The 24,413-nt window shown below is 51.3% G+C and overlaps 1 protein-coding gene across 1 annotated transcript; it reads right to left on the bottom strand.

Annotated features, from left to right (window-relative positions):
• Positions 1–1,082: 1,082 nt before the first annotated feature.
• On the bottom strand, positions 1,083–20,926 carry SLC4A5 (solute carrier family 4 member 5). Its single transcript, XM_030464152.1, has 24 exons — positions 20,826–20,926; positions 17,662–17,822; positions 17,303–17,458; positions 15,761–15,856; positions 15,052–15,107; positions 12,840–12,997; positions 12,667–12,754; positions 12,354–12,508; positions 11,855–11,998; positions 11,510–11,684; positions 10,967–11,100; positions 10,581–10,852; positions 7,930–7,991; positions 7,248–7,448; positions 6,630–6,743; positions 5,178–5,339; positions 4,515–4,693; positions 4,365–4,437; positions 4,162–4,230; positions 3,480–3,653; positions 3,168–3,329; positions 2,595–2,676; positions 1,926–1,993; positions 1,083–1,152 (listed from the first exon to the last, which is right to left on the bottom strand). The coding sequence occupies exons 1-23, from the start codon at positions 20,876–20,878 to the stop codon at positions 1,959–1,961; spliced, it is 2,961 nt and encodes a 986-aa protein (XP_030320012.1). The 5' UTR covers positions 20,879–20,926; the 3' UTR covers positions 1,083–1,152; positions 1,926–1,958.
• Between the last annotated feature and the right edge of the window lie 3,487 nt (positions 20,927–24,413).

Genomic DNA, 24,413 nt, shown 5'->3' with positions numbered 1-24,413 from the left:
GGCTCATCCCAGCCCCAGGGAGGCAGAGATGGGGCTGATCCCAAATCCAGGGCCCTGGGGGTGACCAAGTAGCTGGGGGGTCCCAATGGGAAGGGTCCTGCTGCCTCCCCGAACCACTCCTAACACCCTGGGGAAACCCTCTGGCTCCTGTTGCCCTCCAGAAGGAATAACCCAAAGCCTGAGCTGCTTTTCCATCTCCTCTTCCCGTGGCTCCAGGCCACCTCCTCACCCTCCCCTCTGCACCCAGCCCAGGCTGAGCAGAGCTGGGTCCCTCCTGGGTGGCTCTGGCACCCACAGTGGGGGCTGCACCACCAGAAAGGGGTCCCAAACACCTTGGGCTTGGACCTGCATCCTCTGACCACACCACAACCCCCCATGGACATCATCCTCCTCTTCCCAGACCCTCCAAGAGCATTTGTAGGACTTGGGAAGCAGGGATGAGAACTCCCATTTCCTTCTCAGCCACAGCAACCTCCTCCCCACCCCAAAAAATCCCCTTCCAAACCATCCCCCATTCCCATCCCCTTCCCCATCCCCTTCCCCATCCCCTTCCCCATCCCCATCTTGGCTGCTCCCACACCTCCAACCCAGGGCTGAAAACCACAGAAATCACAAAATATTTAGGTTGGAAGAGACCTTCAAGATCATCCAAGCCCAACCTTTGACCAACGAACCAACCCCAACCCCCTAAATCATCAATTCCACCTTTTCAACCCCGTTTTGCCACCGCTGCCTTTGCTGGGCAGAAAAGGGAGGAAAAAAAAAATAAATTCCACCTCGCTTTTGAGACTCATGATGCTAAAAAAAATAATATACAACTACCAGAACAACCAAGCCCAGGTTTGGGGGGGAGGGCGAGCAGGGGGCACCAGTCTCCTTCATCTCCAATAGAAAAATAAAGCAGTTTTTTTTCCTTTATATATATATATGAATATTGCAAATATCAATATATATATATAAACGCTGAGGAAGGCCTGGGGGGAGGACTAGAGGGTGGTCTCACTGCCCATGTCCCGAGGTGCTTTTTCTGTGTCTGTGTCCTCGTAGTCTGACTCCATCTCTATCTTCACCTGGGGCACGGTGCAGATGGGGTTTCGGGAGTAGTTAAATGCAGGAGAGGAAGGGCAGGAAATCTTCAAGTGAAGCGTGATACTGAGGAGGAGAGAGACCAGTGACCACCTGGGCACCCAAAGCATCCCAGCACCTCCAGGTGATGCCACCACCAGGGGAAAAAAAACCACAAAAAGGAGGAATTTTTGCCTTTCTTAAGGGCAACCTCCACGTGCAGCTGGGAAGTCTGCAGAGTAATCTCAAACTGGGGAGGATTTGGGTGTTCAGCCAACTGGAAAAATCCCCGTGGCTTGGCACCCAGTGGCTTTCTGATGGTTGGAAAGGATCCCTGAGATCTCTCCTGCCAGGCTTGGGAGGTGTCACCCAGCACCCACCCACCCACCAGCTGGGACAAGGAGCTGAAAGCACCCAAAACACCAAAGGGATGCTGCAAAAATACCCCCAGGGACTGAGTTTCTTTATTTCACTGAGGGTGGGGAACAAGGAGCAGCATCCCAAGGTGTTTCCCATGGGGGATTCCCTAGGGAATGGGGTGGGAAGAGGGTGAAGAGGGAGTGAGTTGGGTGCAGGAGAACAAGGAGCATCATCCCAAGGTGTTTCCCTTGGTGGATTCCCTAGGGAATGGGGTGGGAAGAGGGTGAAGAGGGAGTGAGTTGGGTGCAGGAGAACAAGGAGCATCATCCCAAGGTGTTTCCCATGGTGGTCCCTTGGGAATGGGGTGGAAAGAGGGTGAGGAGGGAGCCATTTGGGTGCAGGAGAACAAGGGGCATCATCCCAAGGTGTTTCCCATGGGGGATTCCCTAAGGAAGGGGGTGGGAAGAGGGTGAAGAGGGAGCCATTTGGGTGCATCCTACCTGCGATCCAGGTCTGAACCATTTGGGGAAGGATCAGAACGCAAAGCTCCAGGTGGAGGACCTCTTTCCTGGGGGAAAACACAGCCTGGGTGAGGAACCCTCCAAAAAAACCAACAAAGACCACTCAAACCCCTCCCCTTCAACCTGCATCCTCCAGCACTGGGAAGAGGAGAGAAACTCCTGGGAAATGCTGATTTTGGGGGTGATGTGAGCAAGAGAAAGGCTCCAGCAGCCCCTGCCAGCAGCAGTTAGGGGACAGATTTGATGTTATCAGCCTGCTGGTTGCCCCCAAGTTTATTCTGAATTCTGGGGGGTCTTGCACCAGCTCAGAACTGAGCAGAACTGAGCCCAATCTGCTCTTCTGCAGCCAGGATGCTTTTTAGGCTCCAAACCTTCTAAAATATATATATATATATTTCTTTTTTCCAAAAAAATCCCCTTTCAGCATCATCTTGGGGTCGGGTGGGAGGGAAGCCCAGGAGAATCTTGGGTTTCCATCACCTGCATCTTCTCCAACCTCCATTAAAAGGAGCAAATCCTCTGTGGGTGGGTGGGTGGGAGGGGTCCAGGACATGGGTGGGAGTGGGGTTAGTGCTGAGGGGGTCCCGGTGAGGGGGGGTTAGGAGGGTTTGGGAGGGGGGGGAGCAGCTCCCTGAGCTCTTTACTTACGGCTGAGGCAATGGGGACCCCCGTTGCGGGGCTGCGGTGGCAGGGGCTCCATGGGGATCTTAATGACTGAGGGAGGTGGGAACTGGGGGAAGAAAGGGTGAATTCGGTGAAGGTAACAGCCTGGCTGGGCTCCAAAAACCACCAAAAGGACCCAAAAAAAACAACTTTCAGAGCTGGGTGGAGGAGAAGGAGGCTTTGCCTTCCTCTTCTGTGCCTGGGGAAGGGGCTGCAGGAGGAGGTTGCTGGGTTGGATGATGTTTTGCCACCGTTTGATGGGTGCTGTGCCCTCAGCCATGAGATTTTGGCTCTTCTCCCGAAGGATTTCATTTTTTTGCTATGATTTTCCAGCTTTTTGGACATTTTGAGCATCCCTCGGAGCTTTTGGCCAGCCCCCAAGCATCACTTAAAGCCCCTCAATCAGCCAGTCCTATATGTGCAGGGAAAGTCAAAGGTCTTCATCCCAAACCAACCAAAACCAATCCTCCAGGTTGATGGGACCTGGGTTTTGGTGGGACCTTTCCCTCCCCAGCTGGTCTGGGATGTCCTCACCACCCATGGGGGTCCCTCACCCACCTCCTCTTCGCTGCTGCTGTCTCCTTTGTTGCCTTTTTTCTTCTTCTTCTTGTCATCCTCTTTCTTCTTCTCCTTCTCGGGGATGATGTTGTCAATCCAAGCCAGGTCATGTTGGGAGAAGACAAAATCCAGCAGCCTCCTCACCAGGATCAGGGCTAAAATCTAAGAAGGGAGAGATCCACCAGTGGGGTCTCCAAGAGCTCCTCTCATCCCAAGACCTGGAGACCCCAACGAGCCCCAAAATTCCCTTTCCACCTCCACGGAAATCCACAGGAGGTTGCAGTGGCAGCCCAGAGGAAGTGGTGGCCTTACCATGACAGGGAAGATGATGGCAGCCACGGTGGATTTGAGGACCCAAAGGACAGCCAAGCAGATGATCTGCACCAGGGTGAAGAGGTGGATGCGGCGCAAGGGGACGTGGCGCAGGAAGACGTAGTCGGGTTGGTGCTTGGCTGGCATGAGGAAGAGCTTGCAGCGGTCCCAGAACTGGGGGTGGGATGAAGGCTGGTGTTAGCCCCCAGCCCCAGGTCCTAGACTCTTCGAGTTGCCCAGATAAACCCTCTTTTAGCCCAAAAAAAATGCAGGGAGTTGGGGTCGCTTCGATGTTTCTGGGAGGGTTCTGGGTAGCTGCTGCTCCACGCAGATGGGAAGTTTGGCTGGGTGTAAATTTGGGGGTTTTATGTCCCTTTTTGTTGGCTGCCTGAAAATTCGAGGGGCAAAGGGCTCCTTTTGTTGGCCTCCTGAAAATCTGGGGGTCAAAAAACCCCCTTTTGTTGGCTGTGTCCAAATTTGGGGGTGAAAATGCCTCTTTTTGTTGGCTGTGTGCACATTTAAGGCTCAAAACTCCCCTTTTTGTTGGCTGTGTCCAAATTCGGGGGTGAAAATGCCCCTTTTTGTTGGCTGTGTGCAAATTTTGGGGTCGAAACTCCCCTTTTTACCCCAGGATAGGAACTCTTCGTGGCTATTAAGGAGGAAGAGGAGGAGGAGCTCTTACCTGGATGCCATTGAGCGACGCGACCCCCATGTAGAGAAAGACACCATAGAGCACGGGCATGGGGATGTACTGGGAAAAAACAGAATTTTTACCCCCAGGAAGGTGGCAGCTTGTTCCCGGGGACCAACGTTGAGGATAAAATCCATCTTTTATTTCCCAGGTCCCCCAGGAGCTGCAGGGAGGGGGGAACGGGTCCGTTTTACCTTCAGGATTGGGGCCAGGAAGACTGAAACCCCCGTCAGCACGAAGACGATGATGCCCGTCACCCTCTGCTCCCTGGAACAGAGCAAAACGAGGATGAGGAGGGAGCTGCTGCTGCCTCTGAGGAAGAGTGTGGCCGAAGCCTTCCTCACCTGACCCCCAAGAACTGGGGCTGCTCCCCCGGGGCACTGGTCTCTGTCTCCATCTTCAAGCTGTCGATGTGGGCGATGGAGATGACGGTGGCTGCCACGTACCAGGGCAGCCCCATGAAGGAGCAGACAGCCATGAGAATGCCCACCCAGAAGAGGTCCAGGTGGTAGCCAGCAGCTTTCTACAACACAGCACCCCAAGTTGGGGACAACAATGCTCAGGAAGCTGCTCCTGGGATCACCCAGCAAGGCGGGGAGGGGTTCCCCTGGGATGCGCTCTGCAGCACCCCAATCGCACCCCCCTGGAGCACCCTGAGACACCCCCACATTGCTGTGGTGCACACCACATCACCATGGAGCACCCCACATTGCACCCTGCATCCCCCCCAGTGCACCCCATGGGTGGAACCTTAAAGGGAGGAACCTTAAAGCCCCCCCAGTGCCACCCCTGCCATGGGCAGGGACCCCTCCCACAGCCCAGGGTGCTCCAAGCCCCATCCAACCTTCAACACCTCCAGGGATGGGGCAGCCACAGCTTCTGGGGGCAACCAGGGGCTCAGCACCCTCAAATTCAAGAATTTCTTCCCCATGTCCAACCTCAATCTCCCCTAAATCTCCAAGTTTTAACCCATTTCCCCTCGTGTGTCCCCAGGTGTCCCAGCTCACCCGCAGCTTGTGCTCCTTCCTGTTGACAATGACAGCTGTAATCTGCTGGTCCATGAAGATGAGGATGGTGACCAGGAGGGCAGGCAGGGCACTGGCCAGGTAGACCCACCAGGGGTTCTTTCCAAAGGGAAACACAAACCACCCTCGGTCCAGGCGGGTGGGCTGGGGGGAAAAGAAGAAAATGTGGACATCTTGGACTCTTCCCCCAAAGGTGGAAAAGGCAAGAGAATCATAGAGGGAGAGAATGGGTTGGGTTGGAAGGGACCTTAAAGCTCATCCAGTTCCAACCCCATGGGCAGGGACCCCTCCCACAGCCCAGGGTGCTCCAAGCCCCATCCAACCTTCAACACCTCCAGGGATGGGGCAGCCACAGCTTCTGGGGACAACCCTCAAGTTAATTAATTTTTTTCTCATGTCCAACCTCAATCTCCCCTTTCTCTCCAAGTTTTAACCCATTTCCCCTCATCCTCTCCCTACCCCCATGTCCAAAGCCCTCCCCCAGCTTTCTTGGAGCCCCTTCAGATATTGGAAGGTTGCTCTGAGCTCCCCTGGGAGCCTCCTCTTCTCCAGGCTGAACAACCCCAATCCCTCAGCCTGGCTTCCCAGGGAGCTGCTCAGCCCTCTGAGCATTTCAGTGCCTCCTCTGGACACCTTCCAGGAGCTCTGTGTCCTCCTTGTGTTGGGGACTCCAGAACTGGACCCAGAACTCCAGGTGGGGTCTCACAAGACCAGAAAGTCCAAGAGGACATTTTGGGAAGCCCCACCTCACCCTCCATCCCCATCACCTTGGAGCATCATCTTATCCCATGTCCATCACTCAATCCCACCCCTCAATCCCATTTTTTCCTCTCATCAGATTGTCCCTACCATCAAATGCTCCAGCTTATCAAACGATGTTATCAAACTATTCAGAGAATCACAGACTGGTTGGACAGGACCATAAAGATCCACACTTTTCTGCTATCAGATTATCCATCTTCTCCAACTATCAGGACTCCCCTTCTCACCCCAGGGTGGGATTTTCCAGCAATATTTCCAGAAAGGGTTTTGATGGGGTTTTTAAGTGCCTTTTTTTTCTTTTTTTTTGTCTTCCTTCTTCATGTTTTTTTACCTTAAAATCAGTAGGCACTTGGAGCTTTGGGGTGTTGAGTCCAAAAAGTACATCCAGCCCCACAAACATTAGTATGGACATAAAGATAGAGAAATCACTTATGAGTTTACGCAGCTGCCAGCAGAGAAAAAACAAAAATAGGAAGAAAAGAGAGAAAAAGGGGTGGGAAAAAAACCCAAACCACAAAACAACAAAAGGAAAGAGAGAGAGAAAAAAGCAGAGAATTAGAATATTCCCCCCCAAAAGAAGACAAAGCATATTTTTTAAGCCAAGTTGTGATCATCCCCTAAGATTGGTGAAGAGGAGGAAAGGCAAATGAGAGGTCCCCTCCCTGGGCAAACCTTGATGATACTGGGGATGTGGAGCTTGGGGGTGTCCAGTCCAAAGCAGGCATCGACTCCACAGAAGATGAGGATGGAGAAAACATTGGAAAAATCAGCAATGAAAGCCCTGACCTGGAGGCAAGATGAGGAAATGGGGGTGGAAAGGGTGATTAATGGGATGGGGAGGGGAATGGAGAGGGAGGGATGGAGTGAAACCATGGGATGGGGAGGGAATTCATGGGATGGAGAGGGTAGCTCATGGATAGATGGGGTCATGTATGGAAATTCCTGGATGGAGAGGGCAGTTCATGGGATAGAAATGTTTCCTCCTGCTCCAGCATCCTACTCTGGGGCTTTCCAGCTCCTCTCCCCATGGACAACTCAGACACAGAATGGGACAAATCTTTTGGCCAATTCTCCCCTTGGGTCCAACACCCAAAATTCCCATTTTTTTCCCCCTTTGATGGGGCATTCATGGAAGAGCTGAATCAGCAGCTGGAAGCTCAGCAAGGACTCTCCTAATTGCTACCAACGTCTCCTAGAAATCCAGATTTCTTTCCCTCTAAAGAGCCCAACAGCTCCTGGGTTTCCTACCTGGTGGCAAAACGAAGGGTAAAACCCCAGGGCTTTCCTTACCTTGGTGGGGAAATAGCGACTGAATTTGAATTTTTTCAAGGTCAAAGTCATGGAGTAGGTCCCAAAGAAGAGGATGAAGGACATGAGGGCCAGGTCAGGCACAAATTTACAGGATTTTCCCACTAAGCTCCCGCCGTATTTGAGACATTCCTTCTTACTCAGCTGAGTCCAGTCCAGAGCTGTTAGGTTAATAGCATTGTACTGGGGAGAAAGCCCCCCAAAAAAACCCAAAATTAACATTTGAAGTCGTTGCAAAGTGCAAGGAAAAGGTGTTTTTCCAGCCCAAAAAAAAGCAAAATGAGCAAAATGAGCATTTTATGCAATCATGCAAAGAAAGGGAAGATTTCCTGGCCAGAAAAACAAAGAGCAAAAATAGCATTTTTAACATGGCAGCCTGCACAGAAACGGGTGTTTCCTGGCCAAAAAGAAGCAAAATTAACACTTCTAGCCATTTCAGAATGCAGGAAAGGGGAATTCCCCAGGGCTGCTGCCACTGGGAGCTCCAAACCACAGGAAAGCCCTGGAGCTGCTCTTGATGTGAGCAAAAAAAGAGAGGATTGAGCCCAACCGTGAGCCCAGATTGATGCAAATTCACATTTCCCTCAGTCCCTGGGTGCAAAAGCCCTTGGGATTTGCCCTCCCTTGTCCCAGATTTCCCGTTGGGATGAGCAAAACCACTTACCAGAGAAGTGTTAGTGGTGTTTGGTGCCACTGGAGCTGAAGCATCAAACAAGGTTGCGTTGGCTGTGGGAAAGGAGTTGGTTAATTGAGGAGGGGTTGGGTTTTGGGGGCTATTTTGTTGTTTTTGGTTTTTTTTTTAACTAATTTTGAGTTTTCTGTCTCAAAAGCAACCGGGTTGCACCCAGAGATTGAGATGGTGGGGTGGAGAACATCCTCCTGCAGCCGGGCATCCCAAGAGAGGAGCAGGAGGTGGGGAGAAACTCCCCCATTTCTAACCCCGCAGCGACTTCTCCCTCAATAATCCCATGGGGTGGTGGAGAAAACGGCTTCTCCTTTGCTGGCTGCTCCCTCCAGGGCTGCTGAGTGCCAGGGTGGGTATTTTTAGGAACTTCCCAGCTCCTAAAATTGTTTTTTTTTGTTTTAGGAAAGCCACCAGCAGTGGGGCCCAGCATCCCAACCCCCGCCTCTGAACAACCGAGCCTGAAAAAACCAACTTAGTTTTGGAGAGGTGGCACCTGAGTGTGCCCAGCTTGCCTTATTTATTTTGGTTTTTAGAGGGTTTGAATTATTTTAAGGGTGTTTTGGGGTGTCTCACTGCAAAAAGAAACCCAACCAACCCATCCCTTCGAGCCCCCAGCACCTTCTCCTCCAGTGCAAAACCAGCTCGGGCTCTTCGGGCGATGCAGCTCCGTGGCTCCAGGAGCACCCACAGTTTTGATGGGTGCCCCTAAACGGGGTCCTGGACCTCTCTTTCCCCCCCTTTTCCCTCCGGTCCATCGTCTTCTGGGGCCAAACAGGAATTCTGGCTGCCCCCACCCTGCTGCCTCCATCCCCAGCAGAGGATTAATGAAGGAGAAGCAGTTGCTGGGTTAGAAGCAAAGACCCCGGAGCTGCCAAAAGCTGAAACAGTGGTGGCAAACCCAGCACTAAAAACATTATAATGATAATAATAATAATATTAATAATAATGATAATAATTTGGGGTTTTTTTGGCTCCCTAGCCTGTTAGTTATCCAGCCACCAGCCTACAAATGCAGCAGAACTCTGGTGCTGTTTTGAAAGGAGCCCCCTGGGCTCTACAGAAACCCTTTTAGCAGAGCAGAGAGAAAGGTATGGTAAGTAAGAGTAAAATATATGGGAGGGGGGGAAATAACCATATATCCCCCAGTGGGGGAAAGAGTATCAAATATTAAAAGAGTTTTAATATTTAGAAGGTGATACTCACTTGAGATTGAAATCAGCCCAAATTGATGTGTGCAGCAGAGACAAATATGGTACAAATCAGTTATAATAATCAAAAATCAGAGCTAGTAATTAAAAAAAAGATTAAAAAAAAAATAAAAAAGGATGGGGGGGGATAAACATAATTTCTTGCTATCTAGAGGACTGGAAAATCCAACACGGCCCTGGCTGCCACGGGGGGGGCAGCAAGGGTGAAGAATAGGACTGGGGTTGCAAAGAGACTTTTTGGGGTGCAAATCCCTCTGGGCAGCCTGGGAATGGAGGCTTGGGAAAGGGTGAGACCTCCCTGGAGGAAAAAGGTTTCTCCTTTCCTTGGGGCTGATCCATGGCAATGGTGCTGGAGGACAAACTTCAGTAGAGGAGGGTGGTGGAGATGGTCCTGGGTCCTGTTTGGGGTGTTTCAGCCCCCCACATGGGGTTGTGTTGGGTGTTGGGCTTCATTTCCCAGCCATTTCGGGGGGTTTGGGTTGGGTTGGGTTGGGTTGGCTGCTGGTGCTGCTCTCCACCATTCTGAATCCCAAGGAGCTGGAGGTGGCTCATGGGTGGTTGATGGATAGAAATGGAGGCAAAATACAAAATGGAAGCCAAGCAAAGTTGTTGCCAGCGTGGCAGGTCAAGAGCTCATCTTGCAGAGAGAGACGTGCTGGGAAGAGCTGGCATGGTGGGTCTTGGATGCTTTGGTTTCTGGGAGAGCTTCACCACCCCACCTCTCCATCCCTTCTGTCTGCAGTCAGTACTCCAAAATTGTCAGCATTTTGGGGTTTTTAAAGAAATTCAGACTGTCTGAGAGCAAGAGGGGGCTGGCAGTAGCCCAGAGCAAAGATTTCCCTTCCAGGTGGCCACAGGAGCATCTGAGTTGCAGGATTTGGGCCATGGGGTATCTCTACCCAAGAGCAAAACCAGGGAAGTCATGGAAAGACCATCTGCTGGGAGCCCCATGGCTTCTTCTTAAAAAGGAGGGAAAAAAAGAGGAGGGAAAAAAATCCAAGGAGGTTTCCACACCCAACCAGGACATCCCAGACACCGGAGAGGACAAAATCACTTGGGTACATCTTCTGGAGACTGAGATTCTTTCATCAGCAGCTTGGAATGAATGGTTTAAAATGTGGTTTTTTCTTCACTTTTCCTTTTCATCCACCCAGGTCTGGCTGCTCCAGGCTGAGGCCCTGCCTCTTCAGCACCATTCCTGGTGTCCTGGCAAACACTGATTCTCCCATCCACAGCTCTCCTTCCATCCTGCCCACCATCACCTCCAGAGGAGGAGGAGGAGGTTTCTCCACCCCACGCTGAGAGCACAGCTGTCTCCTTCCACATCCTCAGCCAACAAACTGGTGGGATTTAGTCACGGTGGGACCACCCCCCAGCCCCCTCAATCCTCCCCAGCCAGCACTGCCAAAGCTGAGCACTCACCTGGGTCGGGGGCGATGCACTCGCACTTGTACATGGTGACGTAGTCGGGCTTGAAGTCGGAGTTGATGGGGTAGTACTTAAAGGCTCCAATCATCTTCTTGATGGCGTCGTAGATGAAGATGAAGCTTATGAGGGTGGAGAAGCCTTCCTCAGTGAAGCGGGTGATGTATTTTATAATGAAGCTGGCATCAGTGGCCACCAGGATAAGGCACTGGAAGGCAGAGTGCAGACCGATCCAGAGGCGGAATTCCATGTAGTCGATGCCGTTGCCTCTGCAAGGAGGAATGGAGGTGGGAGAAACCCTGTGAGAACCCACTGTGGGCTGGAGGAGGTATCCATCCTGGTACTGGGTGGATTCTACTTCCCCTCACCCCCCCAGCACCTACTTGCTGAAGTCGAAGAGCAGTTTCTCAAAGATGAGGATGGGGCCAGTGCTGCTGAGGATGATGAGTGGCTGCCCGGCGAAGAGGCAGAACATGGAGCCTGCCATGGCTGTGCCAAGGAAGCTCTCCATGACCCCCTGGAGTTGGACCAAACCCAGCGTTAGGATGATGCTATGACACCTTAAATCCCCACCCAGACCCTGCCTGGAAATGGGAATTGAGGACCTCAGCTTGGCCCCACTTTGGATGGTTGGGACCAGGTCCTCCTGCTCCTGGGATTGCCATTGAGATGGATTTTCCCACCCTGGAGATATTTCAGGAGTGCCTTGGCAATGAATTTCCAGCCTCAGGATTAAAACTCAGCATGGCACAAGTTGGGTAAAACCCATCCCATCCCATCCCATCCCTTCCTGTTCCATCTCATCTCGTCTTGTCTCATCCCATCTCATCCCTCCCACTGAATCTCATTCCATCCCACCTCATCCCTCCCCAGCCTATTCCTGCTGGCTGTCCCCAAGCCAGTGACTCCCTTTTTTTGGACTCAACCTGGTAGTTGTCTGTAGCATCCCCCAGCAAGCCCCCAAAGGTGATGGCATTGGTGATGCAGCCCAGGTAGATGAACAAGATGGCAGAAATGGACTGGATATGAAAACCTTCATAGAAGTCGCTGGGGAACCAGGGCAGCTTCCTCTTGATATCCAAGTAGAGGCCACCACAAAACCTGGGGTAGATACCACCACGTTGGAGCTGCACAGCCCTTCCCCCAAAACAGATTTGGTGCCACACGAAAGGCTTTCACCCCTCGGTGCTCCCCAGGGGGTGAAGCAGCAGGAGGTGCTGATGGGTGCTGGCACCCTCTGGAGTTTTTGGAGTGGTGGGATTCTTGCTCACCTGCCCGTCCAGGCGAGTTCTTCTCCAATTTCATGAACTTCAGGCATCTCCCCATCGTCGCTGCCTCCTCCACCACCCCCGGCACCCGCTCCCCCAGCCGTGCCGTTCATCTGCCCCACTTCATTCAGGGAGAAAACTGATTTCCTGCAGGAGAGAGGCACCAGAGGTGGCCATGAGGATCAGCCACACCACCCACCCTCCGGTCCCACGCCCAAGGCCACGGTGTAGCTCTCCAGCTGCACCAGAGCTCGGGTTCTGGGGTGCGTTTGGAAAGATCAAGAGCTGGATTTGTTCAGCCCAAGGGGAGAAAATGCAGGTTTTTGCAGAGTGGAAACAGCTCTGGACTGATCTGGGGGCAAAAAAGTGCCCCAAAAGCAGCATTTCTGGAAAATGGGCAAAGATTTTCTAGGAATGAAGGCACACAAAGATGCTGACCTCCTCCAGCATCTCCAAACCAAGAGAGATGGGGATGGGACAAGCCCCTAAGTCTCCCACCCACCTCTTCTCAGCTGAGGGCACTTTTTTGGGTGGTTCAATCCTAATGTTGGGGTCCCACTCGCCAGGTGGCAGGACAATGACTTCATCCAGAAACTCATCTATGCCAGCAATCAGGTCTTCTCTATCCCGGGCTTTGTAGGCAACATCACTGAAGAGCTGGGGGTTGAGAAAGACAAGGTGGGAAGGGTGTCCAGCACCTCATGTCCTTATGGGATTTTAAAGCTCATTCAATGGGTGATAAGATGAAAAAAGCTTTTTTTTTTCTTGGTTCTGAGCATGGATTTTCCTGGGGAGGGCTGGGAACATCTACTCACATCATCCACCATGAGGGTTGCGATGGCTCTGCCGATCTCGTTGTAAGATTTGGCTTTTCCAGCAGGACCAAGGAGAATGAAGAGGAACCTAGGAAGGGACAGGCAACCTTGCACCCCTGGTGTCCACGTTGTGAGACCACTCAGGGCTCTGGATCTGAAGGAACTGCACCCACCTGGTGGGGACGGGCACCTCTGTCACCCCCCCCAGCATCGTGGCCTGCAGGAGACGCACGAAAGCCACAAAAGGTTTCTCCAGGAACTCCACTTCTCCCACTAGCACATTGGAGGCCTCTGCATCCTTGGGGATCTTCTTGATGAACTTGTTCTTCAGCTGGTGGAAAGGCCAAAGGGGGGGAAGGGAGCTGTTGCCAAAATTTGGCTCTTTGCCCCCTCTTTTCCAACCCCCAAACACAAAACCTGAAGCCATCGCTTGGCCTTGGATGGTCCAGAGGCTTCTGGAGGTGGGGATTCAAAAGCCATGTCCAAGAATAAACCAGCAAGAGTCTGTAAAGCTGAACCTCTTCATTTTTCCCAAATCATCATCAAGCTCAAGATGAACCTGAAACCAACCCACTTGGGGTTCCCTAACGTGACCTACAAGAGGGTGGGGGCAAAAGGGGCTTCACAGCGCTGGGGTCTATGCAAGAAAAAACCCTCGTGGCCAACCTGGGCCAAAAACCAAGGGTCCTGGAGGGACACAACATCCATTTTTGCAAGCCCCAGGCTCCCTGGGAACCCTCTCTAATGCTGATGTTTTTGTAGCTGGTTCCTCCTCAGTTTCATCCTGGGAGCAGGAGCAAATCATGGAAGTAGGAAACCTCTCTCATGGATTTGTTCCCCAGGTCTCTTCCCCCCTGCAGCTCTTTCATTATTAGTCTAAAAGGGTTCAATACCAACCCGGGCAGGGTGTTATTATAATCTATATGCCAGCATGAGGGGAGGCATGTGAGCTGGGCAGCAAAGTTCTCCCCTTTCTAATCTTTTAAACCCAAATGGAAAAAAAAAAAAAAAAAAAGTGGAAAAAAAAATAATAATAAAGCAACTCCCTCCACCTCAGCCTGGAACAAGCAAGAGCAGGAGTTAACAGTGACCATTAAGCTGTGTGTAACACTTAAAAAGTCCCTTTGTAGTGGGTCTAATAGGGTGATTAAACCTAAATGCTTTGCATATTTTGGGATTAACCCTCCACACCCCACTGTTGGAGGCTGGGATTTGGGGTTCAGTAGCAGGAATCTGGCTGGGAATAAAGCAGGTCTCCTATGGGATGTGTCCTGGAAACCTTCTGATCATGGTAGCCCTTCTCCTGAGGCTCAGAAACACCTGGATCCCCATCTTTCCCTTCCCTCTGTTGGGACAAGGATGTTGTTCCTTACATGGGACAAGGATGTCCTTGCTGGTCTGCCCTGGGGAACATCAATCCATTATCCCTGGGGAATACAAAGTCATTATCCCAAGGGATCACCAAGCTGTTATCCTGTACAAAACCCCCATTGGGTTTAATTCTGCTGAAATCATGCAGAAACAGACACCAAGTCCATATAATGCATCAGCACATCCCAGCTGAAGAGCTTTGATGCCAGGATGGGACATGCATGGTTGGACTTGATGATCTTAAAGGTGTTTTCCCAGCAAACTGGTGGTATGATCCACAAGAATGGCACAAAACCCTCCTGAGTTTTGCCCAGGAACTGCTGGAGCAGCCTGACCTCTTTCTCAGCTCTCTCCTGCAGAGCAAACCAGGGATGGAAAAGCCTCCCACAGGCTCTGGGATGAGGTTTGCATGAAGAACCTGACATCCAGCAGGGAAAAATGGAACCCACCTCTATCTGCTTGGGTGGGATTTACCCCCTGCCCTCACCAAGCCAAACAAAAGCTCTTTGAGGGGCCCTGCCCTCTTCTTTCATTCCTGGAGGGGTTAAAAAAAACCGTGTGGATATGGCTTGAGGACATGGCTGGTGGTGTTGGCTTCATGGATATGGCTTGAGGACATGGCTGGTGGTGTTGGCTTCGTGGCTGGACTTGACCCAGCCAGCAAGAGGTTGAAATCCTGTCCAACTGTAATGATTCCATGATCCTATTCTATCACCCTCTGATTCCAAACACTTTTCCTTTCCTACCTGAAGACTTTTCTCTCCATCCTAAGGATCTCAGCCATGTCAGCATCCTTGCCAGCACAGGTAAAATGCTTCTGGGACAGCTTCCCCATGAACGAGCAGGGATCAATACACTGATTAATTCCCCTAATTAGGAATTATCGACCAAATGAAACCACACAAAGTTCACATGGACCTTAATGACCACGGAGGCCCTGCCCTAACATGGGCTGTGCTGGAGATGCCCCCATAACAGCCCACTGATGGGTTTTGGGGTTTTTTTTGGGATTACCTGGTCGGTGCTCGGCGTGTCCGAGATGTCGTTCATGCTCCGGCTCTGAGCGTGACCTGGTGGAGATAAAAGAGAGAGAGGGTGAGGAAAGGGCTCTGTGACACTCATCCCCAAGGAGAAAATGTGTTGGGAGGACTGCAGCTCAAAGAAAAAAAAAAGAATTATTTCTTATTTGTCTTTCTTGCAAAGCCAGAGAAATGAAACCCCAGAAATCTTGAGTTTTCCTGATGTCACTCACCCTGAGCTTCATAGAATCACAGGCTGGTTAGAGCTGGAAGGGACCTTAAAGCTCACCTAGTGCCACCTCCTGCATGGGCAGGGACCCCTCCCACAGCCCAGGGTGCTCCAAGCCCCATCCAACCTGGCGCTGAATGCCTCCAAGGAGGGGGCAGGCACAGTTCCCTGGACAACCTACTCAAGTGTCTTCCCATCCTCACACTGAAGAATTTCCTCCTCATCTAAAATGTCTCCTCTTCCAGTTCCACCCCACCACCCCTTGTCCCCTCACCCTTCTCACAAGTCCCTCCCCAGCTTCCCTGCAGCCTCCCTTCCCCTGGGAAGCACCTCCCAGCTCCCCCTGGAGCCTTCTCTTCCACAGTCCCCATCTCCTTTACGCCCGGGGTGGCACCTCCTCTTAATTACAGCCTCCCATCCTGTTGTCATTCGATTTTTATGGGTTTTTTTTGATGTTTCCCCCTCCCCAGCTTACGCAGGCGGCCGTAGCTGGCGCTTTGCCGCATCCTCAGGTCCTCGGTGGAGCGGTGGAAGGCGGCGCCGGCAGCCGGGCTCCGGACGGGGCTGCGGGCTGGGGGGGAAGGAGTTGGTAGATGAGAGGTTGGGAAACTCTTGGGTGATGCTGAAGGCTGAAAATCAGCTGCCCCACCCAGACCTGAGCCTTCCAGGGCTGATCCACCAGCAATTGGTTTTTCTGTCCCGTTCCCACCGGTGTTTTTATCCCACCCAGGGGGGTTTTTCCCGTACCCACACCTCCTCTTGCTGCAGGACCCTGCAGCACCCCCCATCCCACCAATGCTCTTCAAAATTCCAACTTCAGGTACTCAGGAAGACCCACCCTCTTGATGCACTGATTCTCCCCAGAAACATCTGTGGGATTTTCTGTAGCCTTCACACCTCCAAACACCCCCCGGGCCAGCACCTCCTGAACGTTTCATGTGAACGTTTCCCCTCTCTACACTGGTGACAGGTCCCATCTTCCCTCTCCAGTGTTTCAACTCTATAAAGATTTCCTCCTTCCCTTTCCCCCAGGCATTTTTTCTGTGTTGAGCCCAGCATTTTCTCAGGAAACCTCCTGAATTCCCACAGCTCTGCTTTTCTTGGGGGGAAAAAACCCAAACCATCTGGACCAGATTTGGTTGAGCTGCAACCACAACATCCAGCCTCACTTTTTTCCCTTTTTTTTTTTTTTTTTTGTTAAATTCCCACTGGGCATGACCCCATTTCCAACACCATGGAGTCCCATCCACCAGGATGGGACCATCACTTCTGGACATCCACTTCCATGTGCCTGCTGAGCTCGGGCGCTGCTGTTTGTGTCTACCGGGGCAGCAGCCAAAGCCCGGCAAATCCTGGGCTCCACCAAATGACCTCTGGTTAAACCTAAGTAAATAAGCTCGGGTGAAAACAAATCCCCTTTTATAAAGGCTCAAAAATCGGCAGGTTCAACCACAGAGCAGACTGGATTTGTCTGTGGGCTGCTCTGCCAGAAAACTCCTTGGCCAAGTGACCGCCAACGGCATCGTCCCTCACACGGTGTCATTGGCCCTCACACAAGGTCATTGGCCCTCGTGTGACGTTGTTGTCCCTCACAAAACACTCTTGTTCCTCACACAACACCCTTGTCCATCACACAACTGAACCCTGCTGTCCATCACACAACTCAAGTGTTGTCCATCACACAACTCAACACTTGTCCATCACACAACTGAACCCTGTTGTCCATCACACAACTCAACACTTGTCCATCACACAACTCAACGCTGTTGTCCATCACACAGTGACATTGCCCTCACGCATGCATCTCAGGAGACATCTCCATGGTTTCTGGTTCTCAGTAACCCTTAAAGCCACCAGTGGCAGAGCTTTTGAGGTCTTAATCAATGTAGTAAATAGTTGGCTGCCTTAAATGGTTGAGTTTCTTCTTTTCCTTTTCCTGAGATCTTCCAACCCCTCTGGTTTGCTCACCAAAGACTCAAGGATGCAACTGGCCAGAGGTTGGACCCCAAGAACTCACCTGTGTTGGAGGAGACAGACTTGCCAATGTCAGCCAAGGACCTGTGGATGGGTTTCTTGGTTTGGTGACGATGCTTCCTGAGGAGCACGTAGCTTATCTTCTCCCGCAGCTCTGCCTTCAGCAGCCCGTCCTCAATCTGCTTCTCAATCACCTCATCTGCAAGCACCAAGAGAGAGAGATGCAGGAGTTACCCAACTAAAAACCCTCAAGACAACAATGACTGAACCAAGCTGATGGGTCTCAGCTCCTGCCATGCAAATGGGTTTAGGTTTGCATGGAGCAAGTCAAGGAGTTCAATGAATTGAAACCTGCTCCCAGCACTTTGGGACAAACCCATCAGAAGCCACTGCCTCTCATACCTATGATCTGGGGCAAGGAGTAGCCATCTAAGTCCAGGAGAACTGTTCCTGTCTGCAGACATGTCCGTAGCTCAAACAGGCTGTGCAAGGACAAGGTGGACACGTGGGGCTTGCTCCACCTCTCCCCTCCTTCCTCCACCTTTTCTTCAAACTTGATCCACCTGCAAGGAGAACATCAGGCGTGGGGATGGTGGGTTAGAAGAAGAGAATTGGTGGTTCCCTTCCCCAGGTGGCTTTGGAAGCTGGGACTCATTCATCCTGCAAAGTTTCAGGATGGGAATGGAGAAACGAAGTCAAACCCTTCCACCAAGAGCTGCTTGGGTGGAGCAAAACCTCTGGGTTCCACCACTCAACCCAACCCAACCCTGCAGGTTTATCCCTCCTCAAGTTGGTCCTGCCACTGCTGGGAGGTGTTCCCATGGAGCTGACCTCGGCTCACCTGGGATCCCTGCCAAAGAAACCCAAAATCCCAGCACACTGCCAACACTTCCTGGGCTCCCACAGAGGCAGATGAGAGGGGCTCTTGGGTATCAGCCCTTCCACCTCCTTATTTGTCCTTAGTTTTCCAAACCAGAAGACCTCAGAGGAAATCTGGGGATGCTGGCTGACTCCTCCCACCTCTGGGTTTGGGGAAGGGCAGGTGGCTCTTAGCAAGATGTTGCTTTTGGGGGGAAAAAGCTGCTTTTCCTTAAGAGGAGGTTTGCAGGCTCTGTGGATTAGTCTTCCCAGGGCTTAACCTTCCAACTTTTAACTGGTACAACTGGGATTTGGGCTCCTGCCACCACAGAGGGCGCAAATGGGAGGGATGGAGGAGGAGAAGAGGTTTGGGAAGAGCTGATGGTGCAGGGGGATGCATTAAAACCCTGCTGCAAAGAGGAAACATCAGGTGTCCCTGTTTAAGAAGCCCCAAAAGATGATTAGCTGGGGGTGTCAGAAATGGTCTGTGCCAGGACCAAAACTCTGAAGCATCCTAAAAATATAAAATTCAGCTCCAGTGGCCACCACCCCAAAGCTCAGCACCCTGCTTGCTTTGCAGGAACCCTTCTCCAACCCTCCAAACAAACGCTGCTTTTATTGGCAGGGAAATTCAAGCTTCCCGCCCCAGCACCTCCCCAGCCCCGGCGCCGCTCACCCAAAGCTGATTAAATCCCTTTTTCTTTTCTTTTTGCCCCGTTTCCCTGCCAAAAGTGGGTTATTAGCACGGGGCAGCAGCTCTGGGCAGGGCACGCGGGGCTCCAGGCACGTTTCCAGCCATGGCTTTTCCCCCAGCCCAGGGTCCCGTGATGCTTTTGCCAAGGCTGCAGCCAAACCCCCATCTCCCTGCTGAGCTTGGCTGCTTTCTTTCCATTTCTTTCTGTTTCTTCCCATTTACTGTGGATTTAGCCTCAAGCCAGGACTTGAGAAACCTCCATCCTCCCCCTGGGGTGGAATTCAGAAACCTTCATCTCAAGCCTCCTGGATGGAAATCAGAATGCAAGCCTTGATTTTTTTTTTTTTTTTGGCCTTCTGAGGTTTTTTTTTTTAGGGGGGGAGCAAGGTGGGATGAGTAGATGCAAAATAAAATAAAAAAGGATGTTACTAACACTGTCCCTGTGCTGCTGTGTCCTCAGTAGGGTTGGCAACCAGGAGGATGAGTGAGAGGTTTCCAAATTTTGGGGGATGAAAATAACCCAAGAAAGAGGATGAGCACCCCCAGGGCCTCAGCCTGATCCCTTCCCCATCTCCTGGGCAAATCTCTGCCCCCAGACTTGGAAATCTCCTGTGCTACTGAAAGAAAAGGGCTCGGGGTGACACCAGCATCCCTGTGTGCCTTCCCAAAGCTCCCCAGCTCTTCTGAAGTTCCCCCCAAACCCTCAACCCTACTAGCCCTGAGGCTAGGAAGAGAAAATCCCACTGGATTTGGGATTTTGCCCTTGGATAAGTTCCTAATTCAACAAAACAAATGCCACTGGCAGCTCCTCTAAGACTCAGAGTGTGGGGGGGTTTATTATTATTATTGCTTGAGGGGTAGGAGCAGTTCAACTCTTGGACTGCCCAGTAGAAGAGTGGAAGGGGAAAAAAACAGACCTGCAAAAATGTTCTTTAAGTCTCCTATTTCCCCATTTCCCATCTCTCTTTCTCTCCACTTTCCCATCATGTTTCCCCAGTTGTATTTCCAACCCCTTAGCCCTTTCTGCAGGGCTCTGCTCTCAGGCTGGGAACGGGAAAAGTCCCATCTCCATCTTAGGGGGCACATGGAAGATGATGGGAATTCTTCCTCCCTTCCTCCTCCTCCTCCTCAGTAGGCTGAAGCTGCTGAGAAAGACCCCAAAACCTTGTGTTTTCTGCTTTTCCCTAACTCAGACTTTTAAAACCCCATTAAAATCCCTGATCCTGTTTCCACACATTCAGCAGTTGTGGGAGGGGATTCTGCCCCTCTGAGACCCTCCCTGGAGTTCTGGGTCCAGTTCTGGAGTCCCCAACACCAGAAGGACACAGAACTCCTGGAAGGTGTCCAGAGGAGGCACTGAAATGCTCAGAGGGCTGAGCACCTCCCTGGGAAGCCAGGCTGAGGGATTGGGGTTGTTCAGCCTGGAGAAGAGGAGGCTCCCAGGGGAGCTCAGAGCAACCTTCCAATATCTGAAGGGGCTCCAAGAAAGCTGGGGGAGGGCTTTGGACACAGGGGGGTAGGGAGAGGATGAGGGAAATGGGTTAAAACTTGGAGAGAAAGGGGAGATTGAGGTTGGACATGAGGAAAAAATTAATTAACTTGAGGGTGCTGAGCCCCTGGTTGTCCCCAGAAGCTGTGGCTGCCCCATCCCTGGAGGTGTTGAAGGTTGGATGGGGCTTGGAGCACCCTGGGCTGTGGGAAGGGTCCCTGCCCATGGGGTTGGAACTGGATGAGCTTTAAGGTCCCTTCCAACCCAACCCATTCTCTCCCTCTATGATTCTCTTGGCTTTTCCACCTTTGGGGGAAGAGTCCAAGATGTCCACATTTTCTTCTTTTCCCCCCAGTTTGTGTTTCCCTTTGGAAAGAACCCCTGGTGGGTCTACCTGGCCAGGTCCCTTCCAACCCAACCCATCCTATCACTATGCTATTTAAGGGGTGGATTTTCACACACTGTGTTTGCAACTCAAAGCCTCTCCTCCTCCTCCTCCTCCTCCTGCTCCTCCTCTTTGCTCACCTGGCTGACTCCTTCCACTCCATCTCCTCCCCGTCGTGCTGCAGAGTGTCCATCTCTGTGAAGAGTGTGGGGTTGGGAAGTTCATCATCCTCCCCCAGGATGTAACGGAGGCGTTCAGCTGCTGGTGACACTGTCAGGAAAATAAAATAAATTAAAAAAAAAAAAAAAGTATTTATCCTCAGCTGGAGATGAGGTGATCCAACACCTTTCCCAGGTGGAAAGATCCGGAGGGAGCAAAAAGATCTGTTGAGGGGCTGTTGGGGATGTTGGTGGAAAAAAAAAGATTTGGAGGTAAATGGTGAAGGTGAGAGACAGTGAGGAGGGGGGGAATTCTAAGGAGACCTTGAAGAGGGAGGAAACTCTGAGGAGACATTGAGGAGGGAGGAAACTCGAGGGAATTCTGTCCCAAAATCCCTGTGCAAAGAGATACGAGGTGCTGGTGGACAGGAGGAGTGGGGGCTGTAGAGGTCCAGGCTTGGAATCCATGAATGCAGCCACTCCAATATACAATATAATCAAATTCCCCTTCCAGGACCAATTATTTATCTTGTTTCCATGGGCTATGCCATACTTTGCCCCATATTTCCATGGGGTACCCCCTATTTTTCCCTGGTTTGGCCAGGTTAGACCCATCTCCCATCAGCAACCAAATCCATCCAGTCCCTGGCACTGAATATTGGGATGCACGAGGGCTCAGCACCCATTTTCCCACTGGATCCTCAAGGGCAATGGGGATCACTGGAGGGAAATGATCCACCTTTCCCAGTTCTGCAGGAAAAATACAGATTTTTGCTGCAAATAACCAGCCTGGGGCTGGGAAACTCCCTTCTTGCCTTTTGCTCCCTGCAGGGTGTTTTGGGAAGGGGAGCAGGGACACATCACCCATCCACAAACCTCCTGACTGATTGGGAAAAAAGGGTTTTTTTTCCCATCCTGGAGGAATTCCTGGAGGCCACACAAGGGTGACGGAGCTGCCCTCTTCTCTGGTGGAAATAAACCAAAAAAGCCAGGTTGGTTATTCTCTTAACCCTCCCCTTTTAGTGTGGTTTTTAGTGAAGCCTCTCAGATTTGGTCACCAGTTGGGTCACAGGGAGGAATCAGGCACCTGGGGATGAAGCTGGGGTGGGACATGTTCTTCAACCAGGAGGTTAAAACTCAGCCCCATGCCAGACCCCATGGAAATGGTGTGTTTTTAATAAAACCTTGGGGTTTTAGCCCTCTCCCTGAGTTCAGCTCACTCTTTGTCAGCAGAATCCTCCCGTCCTCAAACTTTGGGTAGCAGGGTACCCAAAAAAGCTGCTCATGGGGGAGAGGAAGGCAAAATGTGAATATTGTCCTGTTCCCCCCCCAAAAAGAGCAGACAAAACCCAAGTCGTGGTGGCCATAAAAAGAATAGGATGTCCCTTGCCTTGGGCTGAGCCTGCTTAACCACTTAAGCCCTTTAAGCCCCTCTCCCAGGACTAAAGCTCTGTTTGTCAAGTCCTCCTTCCACTTCCATAAGCTCCATTATTATGATTATTAATATTCCTGTTAATTTTAGAGCTGGGCTACATGCCTGGAAGGCTTCAGGCTCTTTAAGCCTAAGTGCTGTTCAGGGAAGAGGGGATGAAGTCAGTGTGATCCCAGGAACTCCCCCACCTCCAGCCACAGGCAGCTCTTCTGCTCCACAACCCAAACTGGAAATTTCCTTGCAAATCCCTAAATGCAATGAGCTGGACCAAAAATAATGAAAAAAACCCAACAAATGAGGAGTTTGTTGGTAACATCCACCTTGGGTGGGATCTCGGGATGCATTTGGAAAAAAAGCAATAGAAAAAGAAGGGGGATTTGCAGGTCTGCAGGAGCCAGGTGGAGCTTTGCAAATCCTCCAAACCCTGGTTGCTGCTCCCAGCTCTGCCCAAATTCTTCCACTCGTGGGTTTAGGGATGGATCCTTTCTGCTCCAACCTCCCTGAGGGTCTCCCCAGGGGTTTATATTCAGGGTGTCAGGGGTAGGACACATTTTAACTACTGGAAACCACAAGAATAAAAGGTACTGGAAACCTCAAAAATAAAAGGAAATCTTGCACATAAAGAGCTTGTTTTTTTTTTTTTTTTCCTCAGTTTTTTTTCCCCTTTCCCAGCTTTTTTTTTTCCCCTTTTCTTTCCCCAGTTCAAGGACTAAACTGAGCACACAACCACCCCCTCCTCTCCTCACCGCTCACTGACCCGAGCAAAGAGGCAGCTGCTAAACCAACAGCTTCACCAGGCAGCCAAAATCCATGGGGTTTCTTCACCTGGAGGACCCTTTCGTGCCTGGGAAAGCTCTCCAGGCTTTTTTTTTTTTCTTTTTTTTCCCCTAAAAATTGGATTCATCCCCTAAATGAATCCCAGGAAATAGCAGGGATTCACTCGGGAGGAAATTCTGAACAAGATCTGGAACCTCCAAGTAATGCAAGAGCAAAACTGCTGCAATGGCACCAGCCAAAACCCCCCCAAAAGTCACCCCAAAATCAGCACCCACGTCTTGCAGGACAGTTTGGGGGTTGCAGGATTCCTGCTTCATGCCCATCAAACCTCCCCTGGGCAGCTCCAGAACTAGCTCAGGTTGGTGAGAGACTTTGGAGGAGAACTTGATGGAACAGGAGAACTTTATGCACCCATTCCTGTGGGTAATCCAACAGGACACTGATATTTACCACCTTTATTTTGAGGTGCTTGGAGCCCTTCACACCCCAGCTTGGTGAAGCTTCACCTAAAGATGCTTTTCCACCCTCAAAATCCTGCTCTGGCTTTCAGCTCCACTATAAAAAGGGTGAGGAGATGGGGAAGGGGGTTTGCAATCTGGCTGGGCAGCAGGACCCAGCCTCATTTAAGGCTCCCAAACATGAAGTACCTGCTGGTGAGGTCCCTCTGGATATGTGACAGCTTTTTCCTGGGCTTTCATGGCTCAGAAGTGGCTCCTCCTTGCCCCAAAATACAGGACACCAAGGAGCACATCCCATGGGATTGGATGCTCCATTGGCTTTCAAGATACCCCCAACTCTGGCAGGCTTTCTTCCCCCAAAATCATCTTTTCCTGCCTCTGGGGAACAGCAGCAACTGATCCAGACCCTGTCCCTCCCCTCCTGTTATTTATTTGCCTCCAGCCCAACGCAGGTTCCTGAGTTGGTTTTACAAGGCAAAAAGCAAGGCTGGAAAAGAAAAAAAAAACCCCAAAACAAAGGAGCCTTTCTTCCCCTCCAGCTACTCCCATCCCCAAACACCAAAGACAGATGGAAAGAACCTACCTGGAATGGTTTCCATTTTTTCCCCCATTTCTTCCCGGATAAAACCCAACCGCACGGTACCAAAAAATAGATTAAAATAATAATAAAAAATAAAAATAATAATAAAAAAACCCAACAACCCCCCAAACTTCCTCCTTTATCCACTCAGGCTTGTTAAACTCCCCAGGCTTAAGGAGCAGATTATAGAGAATATAAAGCACTTTCCTTTCCCTTTGGCTCCCATGACGGGAAGTTACCAAATCCTACGGGATGCGTGTAGGAGAGGTGAGAGGAGGGAGGGAGGGACAGAAATCACAGCTTTGGGGGAGTTTCTGAAGGGT

Source organism: Calypte anna, chromosome 22 (genome assembly GCF_003957555.1).
Source record: "Calypte anna isolate BGI_N300 chromosome 22, bCalAnn1_v1.p, whole genome shotgun sequence".
NCBI lineage: Eukaryota > Metazoa > Chordata > Aves > Apodiformes > Trochilidae > Calypte > Calypte anna.
Note: the sequence above shows the minus strand (reverse complement) of the source record. Positions and strands in the feature narration are given on the sequence as shown.